General features: G+C 41.2%; 1 protein-coding gene across 2 annotated transcripts; it reads left to right on the top strand.

The window, feature by feature from the left end:
- Positions 1 to 10,995: 10,995 nt before the first annotated feature.
- Positions 10,996 to 22,233, top strand: ZFAND5 (zinc finger AN1-type containing 5). Of its 2 annotated transcripts, none has more exons than XM_060610061.3 (6): positions 10,996 to 11,549; positions 15,908 to 16,067; positions 16,499 to 16,610; positions 17,239 to 17,342; positions 19,758 to 19,883; positions 20,583 to 22,233. In XM_060610061.3, exons 2-6 carry the CDS (start codon positions 15,917 to 15,919, stop codon positions 20,729 to 20,731), a joined length of 642 nt encoding a protein of 213 aa, XP_060466044.1. In that variant the 5' UTR covers positions 10,996 to 11,549; positions 15,908 to 15,916; the 3' UTR covers positions 20,732 to 22,233. The 2 variants fall into 2 exon arrangements, with proteins under 2 accessions (XP_060466044.1, XP_081647001.1); XM_081790875.1 differs by lacking the exon at positions 10,996 to 11,549 and adding an exon at positions 13,672 to 13,767.
- The last annotated feature ends 824 nt before the right edge of the window (positions 22,234 to 23,057 follow it).

Here is a 23,057-nt window from a genome sequence, read left to right as displayed (position 1 = left end):
TTAGGAAAAGGAACATATTAAAGGGTATATTTAATTTCTTAGTTCTTCCATCAGTAAGTCTGAGGTGGCAAATTTTGTAATGTTTTTGTTTGATAAGAGTTCAGAACATCCTGTCTTTACGCCGAGCATCGTTTCCCTCCCTAGTGACCCCTGCCTCGGGGACAAAGTGTCCCGGGTGTTTTCAGGGCCACATCGCTCACCGCGTCCCCAAAGTCTGCTTCTGATGTTCTCATTACTCAGATTACACAGTTTGGCATGTTCCAAGGCAAATGGTGACTGGTGAAGGATAAATGTTGTTAATAGATTAGATTCCTGGATGCATTAAAAAATCACTTTTTGTTTTAAATCAGAAAAGGAGCAAATTGTTACAAAATCAATGGCCTCGCACTGTATCCCCAAGCTTCATGGCACGTCTGTCTTGGTCAACAATGCCACTCACTCAGCCAATTAGTGCTGTGTTAAGTACAATTCCAGAGCTCAAGGTGAGAATTGGTGGATTCTTTCATTTGTATTTCTGGGAGTGGGCCATTTTGGGCATAATTTCTTAGATGAAACAATTGTCTTTTCTTTTTTTTTTAATATTTTGAAAAGATTTAAGGTTTATTTATTTTTGAGACAGAGAAAGAGAGAGACAGACAGACATAGTGTGAGCAGAGGAGGGGCAGAGAGAGAGGGAGACACAGACTCTGAAGCAGGCTCCAGGCTCTGAACTGTCAACACAGAGCCTGACACGGGGCTTGAACTCATGAACCGTGAGATCATGACCTGTGAGGATGGGCATAGTCTTATCATTTGCTCTCTTGGCACCCACCATCTACCAAGAAACATGACTGATTCTTGGTTTTCTAATCTCCTTTGCAATTTGTGACTGAGTTAACAACAACAAAAAAAGTCATTCTGTTTGCAACTCTAAATATATCAAGATCGTCAGACTGTTCAAGAAAAAAAAAATGCAATCTTTGCTTTTAACATTTTTTCCTAAAGGCACATTTCATCTTTGTTATCACAAGGTTAATTCCAGATCACACACACACACACACACACACACACACACACACACGCAAAGCCTTAAACCTTTACGACATAGATAACACAGTAGCTAGCACTGTTGACTGCAGTTGAAACCAGGAAGAATAAGATATTTTGCAGGCCTGTTATGGGTAGAGACAGGATATTGCATTTAAATTGCCCAATATTAAAAGTCAAAAAGAATAGGAACTTTTGCTGTTGGGGAGTTTGTGTGGTTTGGTCCTCTTCAGCATCCTCTGTGCTCTGATATGTTAGAATGCAAATGCAACCCAGGTGGTAGACCTTTTCTTTTTGTCATCCTTTCTTTTGTCACGGGGGTGGGGGATCCCCTCTGGAGAGAGAGAGGGAGTTAGCAACCTGACTTTACCCTTTATACAGCAGGGTTCATGAGAAGATATGCACTGCCAGTAGTGTACAGTGAAGGTCCTGCCAAACTCCCTGATGACCATGAGACAGGGCCATTGCCCACCTGCTCCGGGTATATTCTCCCCAACCTTTCCTTAAAACAAACGCTCCTCAGACTAGGGTGACTAAACCGTCTAGGCTTGCCCAGGACTAAGGCGTTTGCCTGGGGCACAGATCTTTTTGTGCTAAAGCTAAGAAAGTCTCAGGCAAAGCAGTGGAGGGGATCACCCTAACTCAGATCCCCAAGAAGTATGGAGCAGCTCTGCATTGGGAGCCTTGATGAAGCTTCAGTGCTCCCTTTAACCACTAGGTGTAAGACCTCCGTGGCCAGGCCCTTGGGGTACACCATATGGACGTCCTTTCATTGGTCTCGTACCAGGATAACTTCTGACAATTTCCACATTAGCCAAATGGGCATAACAATTGTGTCTACTTCTTCTTTCTTCTATGAGAATCAGTGAAGTTAATCTTAAAGTGTGTAAGGTGCCTACAACAAAGCCTAGCACTTAACGAGTGCCTAACAAATGTTCCCTATTGTCATGATGATCATTAGCTTATGATGAGAGAAAATGATGCAGAACTTCACATCATGGTTGCTCTCCTAAGTGAACCTTGAACATCTTGCACATATTATCTTTCCCGAAGTTAGGAAGGAAGGAAGGAAGGAAGGAAGGAAGGAAGGAAGAAAGAAAGAGGAAGAAAGGAGGGAGGGAGGAGGGAGGAAGGAAGGAAGAGAGAAAGAGAAAGAAAGGTCACCTGATCATCAGTTAACTCAATGAGATTTATTGACTTTCATAAAAATTAATTCTGTCCACAAAAACTGACATTTGAGCATAGTCAAAGTTCATACCAAAAAAATATTTTCAAAATGCAAATAAGTTAATGTTCTTATCAACATTATTTATCATAGTTAAGAAATACAAACAACATGAATATCCACCAGTAAGATAATGATTAACATACTTGTGCTACGCTCATACTCAGCGATTTGTTAAAATGAATAAGATAGGTTTTTATGCACTGACATGAAAAGATCCCCAAGGCATACTGTTGCGGAACTATATATATAGCATAATTCCGTGTATATAAACAAACAAATCACAAATATGTCTCTCTATATTCATGTATAAATACATGAATGCATAAAACAAGGTTTTAAGGGGTAGACACATACATTGCTAAGAAGTATCTTTGAGAAGAGGAGAATAGTTTGGGGGTGGCTTGAATAGTACACTCACTTTTATATTAAAATCCTATGTTGCTTGAAATGTATACAAAGAGAACATATCCATATATTATTAATATTTAGCAAGTTTTATATAAATTTTTTAATGTTTATTTATTTTTCAGAGAGAGCATGAGCAATGGAGGGGCAGAGAAAGAGACACACACAGAATCTGAAGCAGGCTCCAGGTTCTGAACTGTCAGCCCAGAGCCCAACACAGGGCTCGAACTCACAAGCCATGAGATCATGACCTGGGCTGAAGTCAGACGCTTAAGCAACTGAGCCACCCAGGCACTCCAATACTTAACAATTTTTAGAAATAGCATAATGAAACAGGTGTAGGAAAGAACTCCATCCCAAAATTCTTTGGTCATTGTTTTGTCCCTCCTCCTTCGCCTTTATCCCCAACATCCCTCCAAAACAGAAAAACAAATTTGCTCTAAGTGGCAAAATATCCAGGTTACTGTGGATGAGGTGTTCGGCACATAATTCACTAACTGATAATGAGAGTTGACCATAGTAAAGAGTCCACAGAATTGCACCTGACTACAAATTGAAGAAATAGCCATTCTATTGAGCGTGGTTTGTCAATAAGTTCTTCAAAAATAAAAGTTGTTAGCTGTTTTGAACCATTTGATCTTTAACCATGTCATCTCAATAGTCATGGAATATGTTTAAATAGAACACTAAAGTTACATTTTTCTGAAGTCTTTGCAAACTAGATGATGGTAATAATCTGGATTAAATCTTGTATCATGATTCTAAGGAGGTTGGAATGCATCACCTTGTGAATATATATATACACATACATATATATGTATATATATGTATGTGTATATATATATGTATATATATTATATACTTTTCTATTCGTGGTATTAGCACAGAACCTGAATGCCGAATATACTGTCTAGAGGATTCTATGCTGGGTGCAGAGCTGAAGAGGAGCGTCCAGGTTTCATTCCAAGTAACAATGACTGGTTTAAGAAAGGCATTTGCTGCATTAGAAAGAACTCAAGTTTTGGAATCAGACTGAGTTGGGTTTGATGTCACTTCAATGAAACATGATTTTAGACCTATTACTTACCTCCTTGTTCCACAGCTCTGTCTCTGTCCAAGAGCATAATCATCACTACTTCAAAGGATTATCGCAAGGATTAAACGTAAGGTATATAAAAACAGAAAGTAAGCACAGAACAAATACTAAATATTATTTGCCTGCAACTTGTATAGCTCCTTTAATCAATATGCAGTTACATTGCTGTATTGGTTTGCATTTTTTTATTTTTTTTTTAATGTTTATTTATTTTTGAGAGACAGAAAGAGAGCATGAGCGGGGGAAGGGCAGAGAAAGAGGGGGATAGAGGATCTGAAGTGGAATGATAGGGGAAGGGCAGAGAAAGAGGGAGATGTTGACAGCAGACAGCCCAATGTGGGGCTCAAACTCACAAACTGCAAGATCAGGACCTGAGCCGAAGTCAGTGATGCTCCAACAACTGAGCCCCCCAGGCCCCCCAGTTTTCTTTCTTTTTTTAAATGAATTTATTATGAATTCCTGGCTTTTTGCCCTCCTTAAAAATTCTACTTTAACTATAAGGTCAAGTGATTACAAAGGAATAAAACATTTTAAAACATTTAATGAACAGAAATCTATTCATTCAAATAGACACTCAAAGAAATCATGGGGTCTTATAATTGCCAGGGGTTGTAGAAGTCATCTGGTTGAATATAACTCCTACCACAGAAATTCTTTACTTCATCTTCTCCTTCTGAAGGCTGCTCTAAAAGGAACATGCTTCTTAACCTCTTAGCTTGAAAAGGATGAGAGAAGAGAAGACTTTTTGAAAGGAAGGAACTGGACTAGAAAAGAAGCCACTAGTGCCTCTGGAGTATCAGCACGTCTTCCAACCACAACCATTGCACTGGGTGATCTTCAGTTGTCCACGGGCAGCGGCGAACAAAGCAATCTATTCTCTGATTTTTGGAAAGCTGGGGAGACTGATCTGGGCCATCCTTCTACATTCGGTGAAATGTACAAGAGACCGTTGGATTTTAGGGAAGTTGTTTCCTCAAGAGATCAACCTCCTTCAAAGACGATAATAATGATGGAGGCCGAATTTCTTCTGAAGGTCCTCTGTGCCATTGCTAAGCCACTTGTAGTCTACAGTTGCAGTCTAGATCCTACTCTGAGACTAAACTCTTCTCCAATCTCTGAAACCTTCTGTGATGTCCCCTGAACTCTATTCCTATTCTTTTGTCCTCTGGGTTCCCTCTTCAATAGCCATCTAGAGGTCTTCAAAGACATATATAGTTAGGAGGCTCAAAGCAACATTCTATGCAGCATCAAAAGCTTCAGGAAATACTCCAAAGATTTAGGCATAGCCTTAGACACATTTGAGCCATACTGTGTTATTAAGACCTAACAATTTCTGATTTTTTTCCAATTTTATATTATTCAATCAGTTAATGGCCAAGCCTCATGGTTTTTGTAAAAAAAAATTTTAATGTTTATTCATTTTTGAGAGAAAGAGAGACAGAGTGCAAGCAGGGGAGGGGCAAAGGAGAGGGAGACACAGAATCTGAAGCAGGCTCCAGGCTCTGAGCTATCAGCACAGATCCTGATGCGGGGCTCGAAACCATGAACTATGAGATCATGACCTGAGCTAAAGTCAGACTCTCAACCCACTGAGTTACCCAGGTGCCCCACCTCATGTGTTGTTTTTTTTTTCTCTATCCTGCTTCAACTTATTTGATCACTTTTAGTTTTACAATAAAAGGTAAGATTTTTCTCTATGTATTTGTATGTTTCACATTTAGAGCTGGTCACTATTTTGTAAATTACTGTACGGAAAGAACTTAAATCAGACATATACCAATAACCGAAGCACCTGTTTGGGGACTCCAAGGTTCTAACTGTATCTTGGCCCCTTTGGAGACATGATTCACAAGGAATAAATATAAACCCATCTCTATGTCTAGGTCATCCCATTTATTCACGACCCAGCAATAGTAGTGGCTAGCTATGAATTTCTCTTCCAATGACACAGCGTACCTTTAGCTTGAAAACAAAAGTATCCTGGGTTAAACTGAGAAGCGTTTACATACAAAATTTTAAAATAGATATAAAAGTCTTTATAAATAAAAATTTCATAAATCAAGCATTTGTAAGCCAAGGAATGAGTACAAATATCATTTAAATCTATGAAAGTGAGCGAAATCACTCTGAGAGTATGTTCAATAGAGAAACAAAGAGTGCTCAAGAAGCGGACTTATAGAATGCTACATTTAGGAGTTGGAGAGAGAAGATGAAGCCAAACAGATCTGGAAGGAGTTGCCTGTTAGGCAGGAAGACACTATCTGACGAGATCGGGCACGTGCAGGGTGGTATGGCCATAGACAGGAAGACACTATCGAATCAGAGTTTCTATGAAGGTCACGATTCTGAGTGAGATGAGTGATGTACACGATATATAAGGGTGGTTCACATTATGATGGGAAATATAATTGTAACCTAAAGTAAAAGGGGAAATGCTCCTGGAGAGGTAGCAGAACACTGAACCAGAAGACAGAGGGTAGAACTGAATTCCCAGCTCTGACTTGTTACTAGGTACATGACATTGGACAGGGCACATGACTTTGCCCTGAGCCTCAGTCAACTCCTCTGCAAAAGGAGACATGAGAATGCATAGATCAATGGCCTGTTGTGATAATTCATCGAATTAATGCATTCGAACATACACTGTAAAAGGAAAAACGTTACACAAACTAAGACACTGGCCTTGGCTCCCTGCCTAGAACGTGCATTCCTCTGGGACGAGGGCCTACCCTAGCCACATTTTTCATTGTCTTCTACCTGAATCCTGAGCTCTCTGATGGTATCTACCTGCTTTCTGTGACCTTTTTCTTTTGTTTGATATTTAAGACCTTAGTGCCAACTGCCATTGCCAGAGTTTATACATCCCAGTTGCTGGGCTCTTGCAGAATTACCTACCCAGTTCCTGACTTTCTGGTCCACCTACCTACCACCCTGGTGCCCAAGTTATGATATGCTTCAAAGTGTTGTTTCAGAGCTAACTACTGAGACTCCTACTTAACATTCATTCCTAGTTTGTTCAGTGATAAAGGTTTCTTAAAGTTCTTGAGACTAAAGTACCTCGTGTGTGTCTTAAAAGATGACATCTACAGCAAAATACATACACATTTTTTTAAGTTTTATTTTTTTATTTATTTTGAAAGAGAGAGAAAGTGGGGACAGAGGAGAGAAAGAGGGAGACAGTATCCCAAGCAGGCTCTGCACTGTCAGCGCAGAGCCCGACACGGGGCTCGAACTCATGAACTGTGAGATCATGACCTGGGCCAAAGTGTAGTCAGATGCCCAACTGACGGAGCCACCCAGGGGCCCCTTTATACATATTATCAATATCAATTTCCTTCACCTTCCATTCTTGATTTACATAAATAATAAAGACTTTTGTTTATTTAAACAGTCTTAAAAATTGTTTATGACTATGTGACAGTATCTGGATTGTGTCTGAAAGTCTCCTTTAATCAGGTAACATATCATTGCCATTTATTTGAAGATTTCTTTGATCAAGTTGTTTTCATTGAAAATAAGGAGGGCTTTAAAATTACCAAAAGTTCTTCATGATAATTAAATTGCTACTTGCTTTATCAATTCCTTAAGGGAAAACATTAGCCAACTATTTGCTGAGCTGGGTTTAAAACCAATCTATTATTGGATTCACTGATATTTTAATTATGATTTCATTATCAATGATTAAAGAGGAAAAAACCGTAATTAAATAATCTATGTTACACTCCAATTTTTTTAATTAGTTGATTTGCTCTAAATACAATATTGTAATCCTCTCAGCCCATCATTTTGAAAATAATACAAATACAGTTGTGAGTCTCCTACCTTGATCTTTGAGATTTTGGAAGGGGCTGAGGAAGGGAAGGGAGAAAGGCCACTGTGAACATCAAACAACACTCGCCAGTTTTTAAAACCCTAGCAAAGACTTTGTGCTTCACCAAGCTCTACTCAAGCACAGAGAAAAAATGAAGTTACCCATGACAGGGTATTACAATAATGCCATAGAAGCAATTCCTGTCTCCATAATGGGAAGTTACATGTCAAGCTATTATATTTTAGAACTAATAACTTTTATTGCTATTTTTAAGGGATGCCATTTTCTACTTTTTAAGAAATGTAATTACATTTGCTCTTCCCCAATCATCAATCCCTTTTTTTGGCCCATGCCTAGATTATAAAGAAAAACGTAAGTGAACCTGCAATAACTTGACCTGAATTCTAAGCATAATACAAAATGTTCCAACTTTCTCATAGGACATGCCAGTTTACTATAGTTGACTCCTTTAAGGAAATGACGGGTGATGGGGATAAGAGGTGATGGAATTCAGACCTGGGTGAGTTTTCAGTATCCATTGTCCTTGGTTACATACTCCCATAGCATTCTGTATCTTTCTTTCAAAATATTTACCAGTTCGTAATTATGTATTTGTGTGATAGTATTGTTAATGTCTTTCGCCCCAACATTACAGTAATATCCACGAGAATCAGGGTAAGATTTTTCCCACCAGAGTGTGTTTTTCCACATTCAGCGAGTGCCTAGAATGTAGTAAGTGTGCAAAACATTTTTATGAAAATTAATCAATACATAATAATTCTCTTTTGGGGAAGGTAGACAGACAAAAATCATGATTTTTCCATACTAGGAAGTCAATAGATATAATTTTCAGAGTCCTTAGGAGTGGAGCAGTATCAGTCATTTGGTATGTCCCATGTAATGAAATTCTACAAAAGATATTTTTGAACGATTAATTGATTACACCACATTTAGAGCACACCCCACTCTCCCCGATATCTTGTTTCCAGATGCTGGTTTCAGTCTTCTCAGATGATCACAGAGTGACAGCCTTTTTGCATACTTATACTAAGAGCATTCTATTGAATATTTTGAGTTTTACAGTTTGTCTTTAGAGTCCAACTGAAAATTTAGAATAACAACAAAGCTCCTTCGAACCACATCCCCTAATGTGTTATACCAGTAACAGGAGAAAAAAAAATTTTTTTTCAACCCTTTCTGTTCACACGGTAGGAGGATCTAAAAGCACCTGATAGCGTGGTTGGGGTAAGTCAGTGGTTCTTAAACTTGAGTGAGCATCAGAATCACATGTAGGACTTACCACACAGATAGCTAGACAAACCCACAGAGTTTGGGATTCCATAGCTCTAGTGGGAGGGCCTGAGAATTTGTACTTCTCTCGGGTGCCCAGGTGTTGCTGTGGTCTAGGGATCACAACTTTGAGAACAACTAAGGTAGTTGCTGGAAGGGAATCTTGCTAAAATTAGGTTCAATACCAGCCACATTCTTGGTTGAAACAGTCTCGCAGAGAAAATTGTAAATGGATGAATGATCAGAAGGGGCTACATAACATATATGATGCAATACATTATTAAATAACCAGCTCACCTTATTACTCTTTGGTTTAAGTGTGTGCGTGCGTGTGTGTGTGTGTGTGTGTGTGTGTGTGTGTGTGTGTGTTTCAAACATGCTTCTTCAGGAATTCTCTTCTTTCACTTTTTAGTAACTAAAATTCGGGGTGGGGTGGGGTGGGGTGGGGTGGGGTGGGGTAGGGGGAATCTCTAAGTTATTTTTGTCCTCAGTAAAAAAATTACCTCTTTGGCTTCCCTTGTCCTTCAGCTCTTCAAGCAGGTCACTTACTCCTTTTGGTCATTGTAACCTTTTCTGGAAACATGGATATAATAGTACCTTATCTCAGTGACTTGCCCTGAAGATTGAATGCGACCCTAAATGGAAAAATCTCAGCACCAAAAAGTCTGTAAATGGTAGCTGCTGGGTTTTTACTAATTTATTTACTCATTCAAGGAAATAAAGTCCAATGGTCACTGTTCCAGTGACTGAAACTACTTACATCTCTAAGATACGAATTGACCACAGCAATAACCCTAAAATCGTGAAGGGAATGTTCAGTTATGTTTTGTGTATTCTGCTTACTGGGGCACAGAAATGTTTGACTTGGAAATTTTGCCGCAGGGCACCAGGATAGGGTTCCCCCAAACTACACAAAATCACAAAGAATCATCTGGAGAACTACTGAGCTCCCGCTCCAGGGGAGAGAGGCCTAGGAATTTTTTAAATAATCACCCCAGGTGGTTTCTCCGAAGAGCAAGTTTGGAAACACTGAAGGGACCTTTCACTCCATTCTAACGGTGGCTCACCTAAGCCCTAAACCTCGTTTCTGTTTACTCAGTAAAGGCCACTGTTTACTACAAAATTTCAGAAGTACTTGCTGTCTTAGTAATTTTGTTCTTTTGAATTCAACCGAAGTCACTTGGCGAGGTCAGCTGCAAGCGGGATATTTTTGTTGGGTCTTTGGAAAGGTTCTGTGTTTTGAGTTCACTCGCCTCTGCTAAATGGTCAGGTCCTGTGCCTCACTTCTGAACTGCCTGCCTAATACCCCCCTCCTGTCGAACTCCCCCTCCCCGCCCCCCCCCCCCCAACGTCTCCTCTTTCTGGTCTCTCCCGCCTCAGGTCTGGCGTGTTTTTGTCCCTTAACTCCACATCTTGAGCAGAACATTTGGTGCTTTCCTAGTTCACGACGCCTTACTGGAATAGTCGATTTCCAGGGATTTTACAGGCTGGCCAAAACAGTTTGTTCCGAACAGCGACGCCAGGGCCGCGGGGGCCGGACTGGCAGCCAGTCGGCCGAGCGTTTCCCGACTCTGCACAACCACCCGTGACCTTGGGGCGAGCGAGCGCCGCCTGCGCCGCTGCTTCCTGGCGGCGCCCGGGCCACGTTCTAGCTGGACTTTAGAACCGAAAGGGGGTACGGGGGAACGGGTCAGGGGCGGCTTCTTAAACAGGCGAGAAGTTAGTTTCCTTTTCTCGAAACGAATCCTTCTAACTCCTGGGCGACGTGGGGAGCGACCGTTAGGGGAGTAAGGAGGAAAGGGAAATGTCTGCCAAGGGCTGGAGACAAAGCGTGAGAACCCTGATGGCGAGAAGCGGGCTTGAGCGAGAAAATCGGAAGGAGGAAGGCTGAGGGCGGACAATCGGGTTAAAAATAGAAACGTATTCTCCACAGGACTCGCTCCTTCCAGCCCCACCCTGGGGCCGACAGCCGCGCCAGTGACTCGGCTCCGCGCGACGGCAGCAGGGCCGGACTTGACCCCGCCTCCTGGACTCGGGAACAGGGCCCGAGGGGGCGGGGCGTCGGGCTCGCGACGTCACCGCGCTCCCCGCCGCCGCCGCCGTCGGGGTTTTCGCTGACGCACAGACCCCGCCCCTCCTCCCTCTTTCCCTCGCTGCCCGAGTGCCGGGCGGAGAGAGAGCGTCAGTCGGCCGGAGCGCGGACCTGTGTGCGTCTGGACTTGGGGCTCGCTCCCTTCCCGGCAGCCGCGCAACTTCCCGGCCGTAGCTGAGGCGACGGAGAGCACCGCCGGCGGGCCCTCGCGGCGCCCAGGCCTCCCTGCTCGCGTCCCGGTCGCCCTCGGAGTCGGCCCAGCCCGCCGCCGGTGGAGGCGTGAGGTGACGACGGGCGAGTGCCGCGAGCAGCGTTAGCCGCCGCGGCCTCCGGTCCTCCCTCCGCCTCCTCCTCTGCCCCCCCTCCTCGCTTCCCTCCTCCCACTTCCCGGGCTCCGGCGTGTCCCGGCCACGCTCAGTGCCGCTGCAGGAACAAAGGAGGACCCCGCGGCGGCGGCAGCGCCACCTCCGCTTCCGACCCGCTCCCGGCCCGAGGCGGCCGCTCCGGGGCGCCCGGCTCGCCCCTCCCGGAGGCCCGGGCCCGGCCTCACCGCGCCGGCGTCGCGCGCGAGCCCGGCTCCTGCCCTCCTGCCCCCCGCAGGGTGAGTGGTGCGGAGCTGGGGGAGGGCGCCCGGCTGCTCGTGCCGGGCCGGGGGAGGGCAGTGGGGGGCTCCGGCGGAGCTCGAGCGGGCCGCGGCTGGCGGCCTCCGGGGGAGGGGAGCCCGCCCTCCAGCTCAGGAAGCACAAAGACGGAGGCGTCATCCGGTCGTCGTGGCCCGGGGTCCGGCACCCCGCGCCCCCGGCCCGCCTGCACCCGCACGGCCCGGAGAACAATGCCCGGCGTGTGGGTTCCGGGCCTCCCTCGAGTCCGTCCCGGCCGCCTTCGGCGCGGCGCCCGGCGTGGGCAGCCGGACCCGGAGAGACAAAGGGGCCGTGGCGGCGGCCGCGCCCCCGGCCCCCTATTCGCCGCACACCCTCCCCCTCCTCCCGGCCGCCCCGGTTCGCCGCCGCCGCCTCGGAGGAGCCGGTCGAGGTCGGGGGTCGGCGCGGGGCCGGCCTGGCCTGCGGAGCTGCTGTTCTGCATGACTCAGTGATTTTTGGAGAAGGCCCTGCTGGGCTTTCCTGAGCAAGGCCTCGGCTTAGAGAGGGGCCTGGGGGGAGGGATGGGGGCCCGGTGGGACCCGGACTTGTTCGGAAATCCGCCGGAACGTGGGTGAGGGGGACTCCTCCGTCGTCGTGTTTTAGTTTTGCCAGCGTCGCTGCGTTTGTCGCCCAAGATCCCTTTCATGAAGGAAATGGAGCACCTTCCCCTTTGTTTCGTGCATTTAAGCTGGTGAACATGCATTTCTTGCTCGCTTTCCACGCACTCCGGTGGAGCCGTGTTTTCAGGAAAGGCCCGTGTTTATTTGTTGCATGCCTCCTAAGAATCTAGTCTAAGGACATGAGGGTAAAGTAGCGTATATAGGTCACAGAGCCCCTAGTTTTAAACCTGGAGTTCAGGTCATTTACAGACTTAAAATAAAATTTCATTCCTTATTTATTTATTTTTTTTTTTAAGTAGAATTTCAGAACTTCATGGGTGAGAATATTGCAATTTTATCTTACAAGTTGTTTTTTTTTTTTAATGTTTCCCCAACAAAGAATTTACTGTACTTCTCCCCTATTTTCTGTCTCGGGCCAGATATTAAGCCTGGAAAGGAGCCTTTAAAAATCACAGTAATCTCATTTTGGCAAAGAGAGAACGGAGATCAGGAGAGTAAGGACTTGCCCAAGGTCACTGGCTTAGTTAGAAGTAGATTAGATACTAGAACTCAGGTCTCAGCTCAGGGTGAGTAGGCATTAACATCTTCTAACATGTGCACCTGAAAACTAAATTCCATAGGTGTAAAATGTCGTTTTTTTTCAATTATTATTCATATTTGAGGCTGGAGAGTTTTTCTGCTACATGCCCAGGTTTTGGTTTTCTTTAAACTAGAAGTTAGGGGAAGCCACAAACTAAAAATATACATTTCAGCTATTCAAACTATAAAAATAAACATTTTCCCTGTGCTTGATAGAGCTGGCACAGGGATGCACAAGTTTCTAACAACAAAACTTTAAAGGTACTAAATAGTAATGGTATTGTATTTTTCTGAAATGTTGCCAAGCAGAAGGGAAACGGCACTTAATGGCAAACTGCCCTCTCCCGCCCCAAATTGCTGCTAAGCAGGAGGATTTAAACATGAGGATTCTTTCTGCCTCGGTGCTCTCTGTACTGTGCTTGGTTTTTATAAACAACCCTGACCATTTTGGCTTCACGAGTGATTAATGATGCATCTTTTTGTTGAATTTGAGATTGTTCACTAGCCCTGTCTACATTACCAAAAAAAAAAAAAAAAAAAATAGCCTTAATGGCATCTTTTTGTTTTGTTTCCTGATTATATTAGATATATAAACGCAGCATCCTTAGTTCTTGGGGTTGTGTAGGAGTTGGCAGGCTCTAAGATATAAATAGAAGCTGATTTCAGAGGCCCCTGTTGACTAGGCTTTATGTGAGAGCCTCCATCCAGCTCAGCCTGTCACATTGCAGCCTTGTGACAGGCTGAAGCTCCCGCCCATGTGATCTAAGCTTCTGAGAAATATTAAGGCAAGCTTTGCACATGTGATGGCGTTTAAAAGCTCGCTTTCTAGGGGGGGGAAATCTACAAAATGGGAAGCTACGTGGAAGACTAATGTCCTGGTGTCTCTTGTGTCTCAGTTGCAGGCTATTTATAGTGAATTGAAAGTAGTTGTGTTTTCTGAAGAAGGGAAGGTGGAATACTTTGCAAGTTGCCAGTCGAAGTGGGTAAAATCATTGAGATTCCTTTCCCCCTCCTTTTTTTATGTAAAAGAAAATATTTTAAAGAATTGAATTAACTAAGGTTGATGCTTAACTTTAAGGTTGATGCTTAAATTTAGGCCTGGTCGCCATTATAAAGCCACTGTCACAAGAGCCACTGGAAGTTAGTATAGCAACTGTGAGCTAGCATAATTCTTAAGCTGGCTTCAAGGAATGAACTTTTTGCATAGGGCAGATTCCCACATACTACGTGGGGGGGGGGGGCGGTGCAAGTAAAGACATAATTTATTATTTGAAGCATTTTTGCACATATTAAAAATTTTTTAAGCCCAGCTGAAAATGTTTATTAATAAACCTAAGTGATGTTGAAATGTTTACACTGCCCTGCTCCAAAATGAGTCAGCTAAATTCCACTTACTATTTAAAGAGACCATGTCAACTAAATTAGTAGTATTGTTTGAAGTAAGCTCTGGTTCTCCGACACCCTCCACATAAGCTTGATTGGCTTGAAGTATTTTCAAGCTTCAGATACTTCTTTTTGCTAACGAAAGGAAAGAGTACTATCATTTAACTGTGGAGGAAATAGTGGCAGGATTCTGGCCAGGTCAAATTTGGTTAGCCCTCTTCTCCCCTTTTTGTAATTTTGGTAAAAAGTATTAAATAACTTGCTAAAACATTGTTTTTAGTAACTCACTAAAGAGTGTATTCTAGTGTGTGTTTGTTGGAAAAAGCCATATGAAATTCTAGACCAGCTCTAGCTTGAATGAAGGACTTTCCTGCACTTAATTTGAAATGTTCATAACTTAACAAATAAGTAACTTAACTTCCGTTATCATTGTTAAGACACATTTAAATTACCATGACCACAAGTTATAGCACACAATCTCCCTTTAATAAAATGCTCTCAAATATGTTTTTGTACGTACATACATATTTTAAGGTGACATGGAAACTTTCTACAGTTTAAATTTTTCTTAATGTGTGTTTTCACTTAAAACTCAAAAATTTACTAAATTTAGCATAACGTTACTATATCTGTTCTAATTTTAACAAGGCTTCTGGAAAAGCAAGGTAGGCTAGCTGTACGAAGTTCTTTCTGGTAACCTAGCATTAAATATTAATGACTACTGAAGGTTGTGTGTTCATATTGCTTGGCTTTGCCATATTGAAATTGAGCTTTCAAAGGTTTCGTTTTCTGACGTGAGGAAGGCAAGCACTCGTGAAAAGCTTTAAGAGAGCCTTTGGCTGGAGAAATCTATAGCTGATAATTTGTGCTTTTGCAAGTTACTAGGCACTGCCTTTAAAGTATTCAAACCCAGATTTCACACCTCAAATGCAGAACTTAAAAGGAATTGCATGAGCACCTGACCCCTAAATTCTTAAAGAGCTTCACTTGTTAGTGCCAAGGCAGCAGGAAAGGCCAGATGATCTATCAGCTCTCTTCAGTGTTCTGTAAAGGTGTTGCGTTTTTAAAAGTTTTTAAAATTCTGTCCCATAGCAGAATTGTTGAATTACTAGTGAGGCCCATCATCTTATAAGATATTTTAAGAAAGCTTTATAGCTACATCCAGTGTACGGCCAGCTTAAAGAACCACTAGTACATATCAAGAGTTGGTACTTAATTGTGATTATTGTAGATTTTTTTTTCATTGGCAAGTTCCATTTTATAGATTTTTAGCCAGAGAAGTAAAAATCTCATTTGATATGGTCTGCCTGTAGTGCAGAAATCAGAAAGTGACTTTAAGATGACAATTGTCCAAAGTGATTTAAATGTAATTCTGACATCTGGCAGAGTGACCTTTTCAGAAATTGAAACAAAGATCATAGTGATAGGTGGAGTAATGCATTTTAATGTTTAATGATAGCATTTTTTTTGTCCTAAAGAATGTGAAGTCCCTACAGTTCATTGTTTATCAAGTTAAAAAGACAATTTCTTTAATGCCCTTTGTTTTATAAAGGCAACAAAATATTCATAGTTTTCTTGTCCTACTCTTTTTAATGATTAACATAATTAGGGCCTTTGTTAGAAATAGACTTGGTGTTTAGAAATAACAAAGGTATGCTGGTGGCTGTCATACTAATTTAGTGATTTTATTTGGTAACATGCTAATTTCTAAAATTTTGTTTTTGTTTTGTTTATAGCAGAAAAATATGGCTCAGGAGACTAACCAGACCCCAGGGCCCATGCTGTGTAGTACAGGATGTGGCTTTTATGGGAATCCTAGGACAAATGGAATGTGTTCCGTTTGCTACAAAGAACATCTTCAGAGGCAGCAAAATAGTGGCAGAATGAGCCCAATGGGTAAGTTTCCAAGGAAAAACCCATTTGAAGAACTGGTGGACAGAAAATATAGAACCAAGAATTGGGGCCTAAGACTATGAGAATCAATGCTGAGAGCCCGAGAAGAGAATTCCTGAGAAAAGCTTGAAATTAAAGCAGCAGCCCAGCCCACGTCCTTGGCATGACAACATCAGGAATGAATGACCATCTACAAGCATCTTCTAGCTTTTTTATTTTCCTTTTTGAGGTTTTGTTTCATACTTATGTTCACTGGATGTGACTTTTCCATACATGTTTTTGTTTGGATACTCGCTTAATTGTAGGATTCAGCAGTACAGTGAAAGTGCTTAAATCACTAACCTAATTAAATGCAAGTATTTGTTACTTATTAAGAGTCTTGCTACTGAGTGTTGGTAGTCTTGCTGTTTCTTACAAATCCTTTTTTTAAATAGGAACAGCTAGTGGTTCCAACAGTCCTACCTCAGATTCTGCATCTGTACAGAGAGCAGACACTAGTTTAAACAACTGTGAAGGTGCTGCTGGCAGCACATCTGAAAAATCAAGGTAAGATTGACCACTTCAGGCTTTTTATCATAATACAACAAGGAAATACATGGGTGCTCCCCATACCATTCTAATTATGAATGTCTATATACGCTAAGGATGTTAACGGATCCGATGCCCTTGGCTTTGCTTGTGTTGCACAGTCTGGGATTCTGGGATCTTTTACTACATGGTCTTACAGGTCACTGAATAAAGACGTATATCATAACACTCCGTGGTACTCTCAAAGATGCTGTATTGAGAATGCTGTGCTTGTATTATAATTGAGGTTAAGTGATTGTAGAGTATGGCTCTGCAGACTGTATTGTAATGCTACACAAGACATTTTGGCAAACTGCCCCTTTTGCCCTTAAATTACAGGCACAGCTAAAAGTTCCCAGTTGGCTATAATAGGACCTCGTAACCTATACACATATGCAGCCTTGAATTGATGAGCCATTTATCAGATCGCTTTCTTTATTCTCAACCGTGTGTGCTGGGCATCCAATATTCTTTTAAGTTTTTAGATTATTTAGTTCCATTCGATCATGTTGGAAATAGTACGTACTTTAAAGTTGAACTGACAACTTACTGTCTCACAAAGAAGTACCCTTAACATCTTTAAAAATGTTTGCTTGAACTCAAATAGAAATGTGCCTGTGGCTGCCTTGCCTGTAACTCAGCAAATGACAGAAATGAGCATTTCAAGAGAGGACAAAATAACTACCCCGAAAACAGAGGTGTCAGAGCCAGGTATGCTTTTTGTTTAATACTAGTTCCGTTCTGGATTTGGTAGTACAAGAAAGAGTTGGTGGGAGAGGAGTTCCTTCCCATCGAAGGTTAAATTGGAGAGAGAGCTGTAAAATACAGGCCAAGGAAGAACCACTCTCTCTCAAGTCCCTTGGGTGTAAAATAGTCATTCTTTACTCTTCTTTCTTCTTAAACTCACACCATAAATTTATAATCTGGGAACTGGAAATATTAAGAATGTAATGAACTTAAAAGGTCGTTTGCCATTATATTTCAAAGATCTCTAAATCACTAAAGAAAGTGTTATTCATAAACAGAAGAAATTAGATTAAATTTCAAAGCCATGAAGAACATTTTATAATCAAAAGCAATACTCAGTCTTGGTATCCTCAGTGTTGTAGAAAATATTTAAGACAACATATTGAACACTGAAAGAAGCTTTCAAGTTGAAAAGTCTAGGAGTTGAAAAAACAAGAGCTCAAAACTCAATATGGAAAGGCATTTTTTTCACTGAGTGCCTTTGAGTCTCTGCTTCTGTAGAGCACAGTCAGAAGTGCTGTCACATTGAGAGATGGACTTGTTTGAATTACCTGTGCTGGGCCCTAAAACAGATAGCTCTGTACTCTATAGGGCACATCATTCATTTACTCAGTTCATTGTCTCCTGGTACAGTGTTGACTGAACACAATATAAAACTTCATTGTGAGGAAATAACATCTGTGGGTATGTGATCTGCTTTGAAGGCTTGCTTTTGCTAACATCACATAGCAAAGCTTATGTGAACTATAGCAATCTTAATTTATAAAGTTAAGTAAAAACTCTGCAGTTCAGCAGGTGAATCCATATTTGGTATTTTCAAAGGAGTTCAATCTTTCTGAAAAAGCCGGCCAAATTAGGTGTTTGTGGGGTTTTATAAACAAAATTACTCTGACCTGGGAACGGTACTCTTTTGGTTTAGATCTGTACCTAGTCTCTGCATTTATTATTTCTTAATAGGTTCTGTAGTTTGTTCCTCTTTGCCTTTACTGAGTCGTTTCCCCCTTCTTAACTCCCATTTGTCCCTGTATGTCCCAGGAACCACTACTCAGTCTTCTGATGTAGCCAAGGAAATGGCTGTCACACATACCCCTCCCCCAAACTGTTCCCGTACATTTTTCTTTACCATCATAGCATCAGGAGAAACTATTAGGTTGTCATGGTAGATTATTAGGAATGAGTAGTAGGTAGAGTATTATTCTATTAGTCTATAATAGGCTATTAGTCTGACTAAATATATTACTAATGCAAATGAGTTATGTATTTACAGAGAATTTTAGAGTAAGCTGTCATGAAACCTATCAGCTTGCTCTAGAGTTTGGATTTATGCTTATAGCATTGGTGCTGGCCTATTTAAGCAGTAATCTTAGCATTGCATACAATAATTTGCTATTCTTGGGGTTTGGATTAATATTAAAACTGTGCTTCTGGTCTAATTGAATTCTATAAAAGGAGAACTAATTTGGTATTTTTGTTTTAAGTAACTAGTGGTAATGGTGAGCTCTAATGTGCTGAACTGCAATTTTATCTTCATGTTGACAAATTTTATTGATGTCATGTGAACTAAAACTTTAAGGAGAAACACGGACTTCTTAAAAGTAGATCATTATCTCTCATTGTCTAAATTCTGTACCCATTTTAGAGAAGTACTGCAAAGCAAATAAAAGCTGTGCTTTAAAAATTCTTGATTTGCCTGTGGAATCCTTAATAGTCAAAACTTCACAAGTACTTATATTGTCCTAAAGACTGTTTGCTGATCTTTCAAAAAGTTTAAGAACTATTCAGATTTTCTGCATGTGACCATATAAAGCCCGTGTTAAAATGGCAAAATAATTGTGAAATTTTAGGATCTGAAGTTAATTAGGGCTTAACGATATGGGTTTTACTTACTGAAATTGCTAAATTTATGTATTCAGTCTTTTGTCTATCAGTGTAAAACCAAAATGAATTTTTTGGCGGTTGGCAACTTTATGTACTGAGTAATAATGAATGTAAACTGCCCTAATTAAGAAGTTTGCATTTAGGCAATTGCAATTTGGAAAAACTGGGCATGTGACCAGCATCTCCCAGGTCTTTAAAACTTAGGAGTTTATTCCCTAGGACTAGCTGTTAAGAGTCAGTTTAAAGGAATTTGAGTGGAGTAATCATTTTACAAAATTTAGAGAAGCCAAGTATATGTTGGTTGGCAAGAAATTGTCAGATTTGAAAGTTCTGATACTGAAGTAGAAGATTCTGTTTAAAGCACATGTTTTTAAGAAAGGCTTCATGAATATTTTCACTAAGAATCTTCCTGCTTCTCTTAAATGTTTTCTTTTTGTGACTTAAGTAATTGTCAGCCAGTGAACTCTTAACAGTTATCTCATTTTCACCCTTGTTTTTCAGTTGTCACTCAGCCCAGTCCATCCGTTTCTCAGCCTAGTACTTCTCAAAGTGAAGAAAAAGCTCCTGAGTTGCCCAAACCAAAGAAGAACAGATGTTTTATGTGCAGAAAGAAAGTTGGCCTTACAGGTATTAGAGAACATAGAAGACAACGTATATTTTGTTGGTAGGCTTTAACAGGGAGCTCCCTTAAGGGACTGGTCGGTCCTAACACCTACAACAAAATGCCCAACTTTCAGGAACAGAAAGTTTCCAGAGTGGGAGAAGTTGGGTTTGATTTGCACTTGTGTCTCTAATCCTCTGGAACCTTTTATTACCTTCAGGCCTTGTGAGTTACTCTGCTTTACTGAACTGATAAAAATTCATCGCTTTCGAGTCTTTTCTTTGTTCTCCTGAGGAGAAGGTAGTTGACCCAAACAGTGAACACCATCTTTGAGCCAGACACAAAGTATTAGAATACTTCTTAACTGTTCCCTGTAAATTTCAGAACCCTCTGGTTCTCTTTTCCCTAGTTTTCACTTGAGAAAACGTTATCCTGTTTATATGGAGGAGGAGGAGGATTTGCATCCAGGTCAGTCTGGCTTTTAGAGCCTGTGTAATTTCTACCCTGTGCTATCTACAGGAGTTTATGGAGGGAGAGCTATTCGAATTTCTCACTATGTCAAAAGAGATTGAAAGCTGTTTCACAATTTAAAGTGGCAGACTCAATTTCATGTTACAGAGAACCATGAAAATCTGGTTCTTTTTCTCCACTGACTGAGGCTTTTTTTTCCCCCCTTTTAATTACTGCAAATTCCCAAGTGACTCTACTTCCTCTTATGTGTACAGGGTTTGACTGCCGATGTGGAAATTTGTTTTGTGGACTTCACCGTTACTCTGACAAGCACAACTGTCCATATGATTACAAAGCAGAAGCTGCAGCAAAAATCAGAAAAGAGAATCCAGTTGTTGTGGCTGAAAAAATCCAGAGAATATAAATTACTACTTGTGAAGAGACTGAAACTTTGTTTTTATTTTAATATATCGTAGGAAAACATTAAAGAGCAGATGCATGGCCATTTTCCTTTGATGTTCTCCAGAGTTTTACTTTACACTTGTCTGTCTTATAATTGAAATTTTAGGATGTTTGGGTGTTTGTTACAGGCAGAAATGGATAGATACAGCCCTACAAAATGTATATGCCCTCCCCTGAATAAAATTGGATGAAAATCTGCACAGCAAATTGAAATACACAGACGATAGGGACAAAATTTAGTTCCCACGTGCCAAACATAATCCGTGAAATCTCTGCATGTTTGCAGCATATCTGCCTTTTGGGAATGTAATCAAGGTATAATCTTTGGCTAGTGTTATGTGCCTGTATTTTTTAAAAAAATGGTACACCAGAAAAGGACTGGCAGTCTACTTCTTCCATAGTCCAACTTCACCCTGTTAATTTCCACAACATGTTCTTTGGAAGCAGGAGGAAAGCTATAAAGAGGATCAGACCTTTCCGTGAAACCAGTATTTGGTGCCATATGTAAGCCTGGCTCATTGGTCTCCTAAAAGCTGTCAAGTAAGACATTCTGTGAAAGGTAAACATCGCAACTGGTTATCATGAGTAAAGCCATCAAGCCAACAGGGGCTTGAGCTCTCTTTGAAGCTTACTGTGCTGGCCTGCACCAGAAGATGCCTGCATTACTCTCATTGCTCAAAATGTTGTGTAGCACAGAACTGCACTAGAATTAATTTGTCTACAAGAAGAAATTAAAACTACATTTGGTTTTTACATGCCGCAGCTCTATTGAATAACATGCATCTGAATTTTAAGTTGCAAAGGTATCTGAAAAGTTCATTTTTCGTGTGCATCTTTTGTTGAATGTTTTGGTTCAAGAAAGAATGTTTAAAGCTTTTTTAAAGACTTCAGTTCTTAATGTAACTGTACCTTCTGCATGGAAAATCATAACCAACATGGCTGCAGTAGACTTCTTAGTGGTATCCAGCACCACTCGCAGAGGGCTGCGTTATCCTATTAATTGTACTTGGGTGTAGGACTCTAGTGTTCTTGGGTGTATTGCATGGGCTGCATTATCTACAGCATTGTACAATAACAACTAGAAGAGGCAGTATACTTCACTGATGCTTGTCTGGTAATATCACTTCTGTGTCATAATGGAAGGTTTTTGTGATGTATGAAACTTGTGTTTTTTATATATAAACGAGCATAGTTAGATTAGTATTGTGGTAATGCCTGTTTTCATCTGTAAATAGTTAAGTATGTACACGAGGCACTACTTCTGATTTATTGCAGTGTTCAGTCCTAGTTTTTACTTTAATTAAAGCATTCGGTTTTGCTTTCGATTTTTATGTACCTTAGTTCGGAGTTAGATCTGCAGATGTGTACAGATAGTTCATATTTATGTATTGCACATAATCATGCTATTCAGCATCGATGCTATATTGTATTATGTAAATAATAAAAGCCATGTACAGAGGGAAACTTCCACTTGTTCATTGGGTCCTTAAGCCACAGGTAGAAACCATAAAGAGGAATAGTTAGAAAATGTTTCATATCCAACTTGGTAGTTGCATATGGAGACTTTGCATGGCTACCTTGTAATTTTTTTAATTGCCCCCCCCCCCCCCCCAAACATGGTATGTTTAAGTGAGAGCCTTGAGATGAACTTTGAGACGTCAAGTGTGGTACACAGTGGGCAGCTTATTTTTGAAGAAATTAATAGGCAACTTTTAGGATCATAACAATCTTAGGACTTGAGAAAGGAATGGACTTTTCACAACTGTGACCTATCTCCCTTGCCCGTTTTCTTGCTTTATATAAGGTGACACGACCATTTGTGTACAGAAACAGGCATGGTTTTGTTTCTGTTTCGGGTTCGGTTCTAATGCAGAGCTGGGCCCATGGGGTAGCTGAAGCTAAAAGCAGAACCATGACTTCTCAGTGATGGAGTCTGCAACGGAAATGCCCTCGTTCACTGGTCTGTCATGGTTCTTTGGGTGCTGCTGCCTGTGCTTCACGTGGCGGAAATCATGAGATCATCTCTCCTGAACTATGAAGATACTGAAGAATCACAATTGAGGTGAAAAGTACAGTACTGGGGCCAACAATTTTTATCGAAAGTTTAAGACTTAGCCTCTCAGTGCTGCCTTTGTCAATGTTTGCTTGATGAATTTTAAATCTTAAGGTTTTGAAATCAAAGTGGTATCTGGGGGATAAAGACTTAGATGACAAGGTGATGGGCCCTTTGTTGTTCTGTAACTTTGTGCAGCACAAGATGGTGGTAATGTTTCCACAATTTTTTGTGA

Source organism: Panthera onca, chromosome D4 (assembly GCF_046562875.1).
Source record: "Panthera onca isolate mPanOnc1 chromosome D4, mPanOnc1 haplotype 2, whole genome shotgun sequence".
NCBI classification, from domain to species: domain Eukaryota; kingdom Metazoa; phylum Chordata; class Mammalia; order Carnivora; family Felidae; genus Panthera; species Panthera onca.
This window is presented reverse-complemented; position numbering and strand designations above follow the sequence as displayed.

Excerpts from the sequence above, each read along its gene's own strand:
- ZFAND5 (XM_060610061.3), top strand. The coding sequence starts at position 15,917 with ATGGCTCAGGAGACTAACCAGACCCCAGGGCCCATGCTGTGTAGTACA. Across the intron at positions 16,068-16,498 it reads TGGCAGAATGAGCCCAATGG|GAACAGCTAGTGGTTCCAAC; the intron begins GTAAGTTTCCAA and ends TTTTTTAAATAG. Across the intron at positions 16,611-17,238 it reads AGCACATCTGAAAAATCAAG|AAATGTGCCTGTGGCTGCCT; the intron begins GTAAGATTGACC and ends GAACTCAAATAG.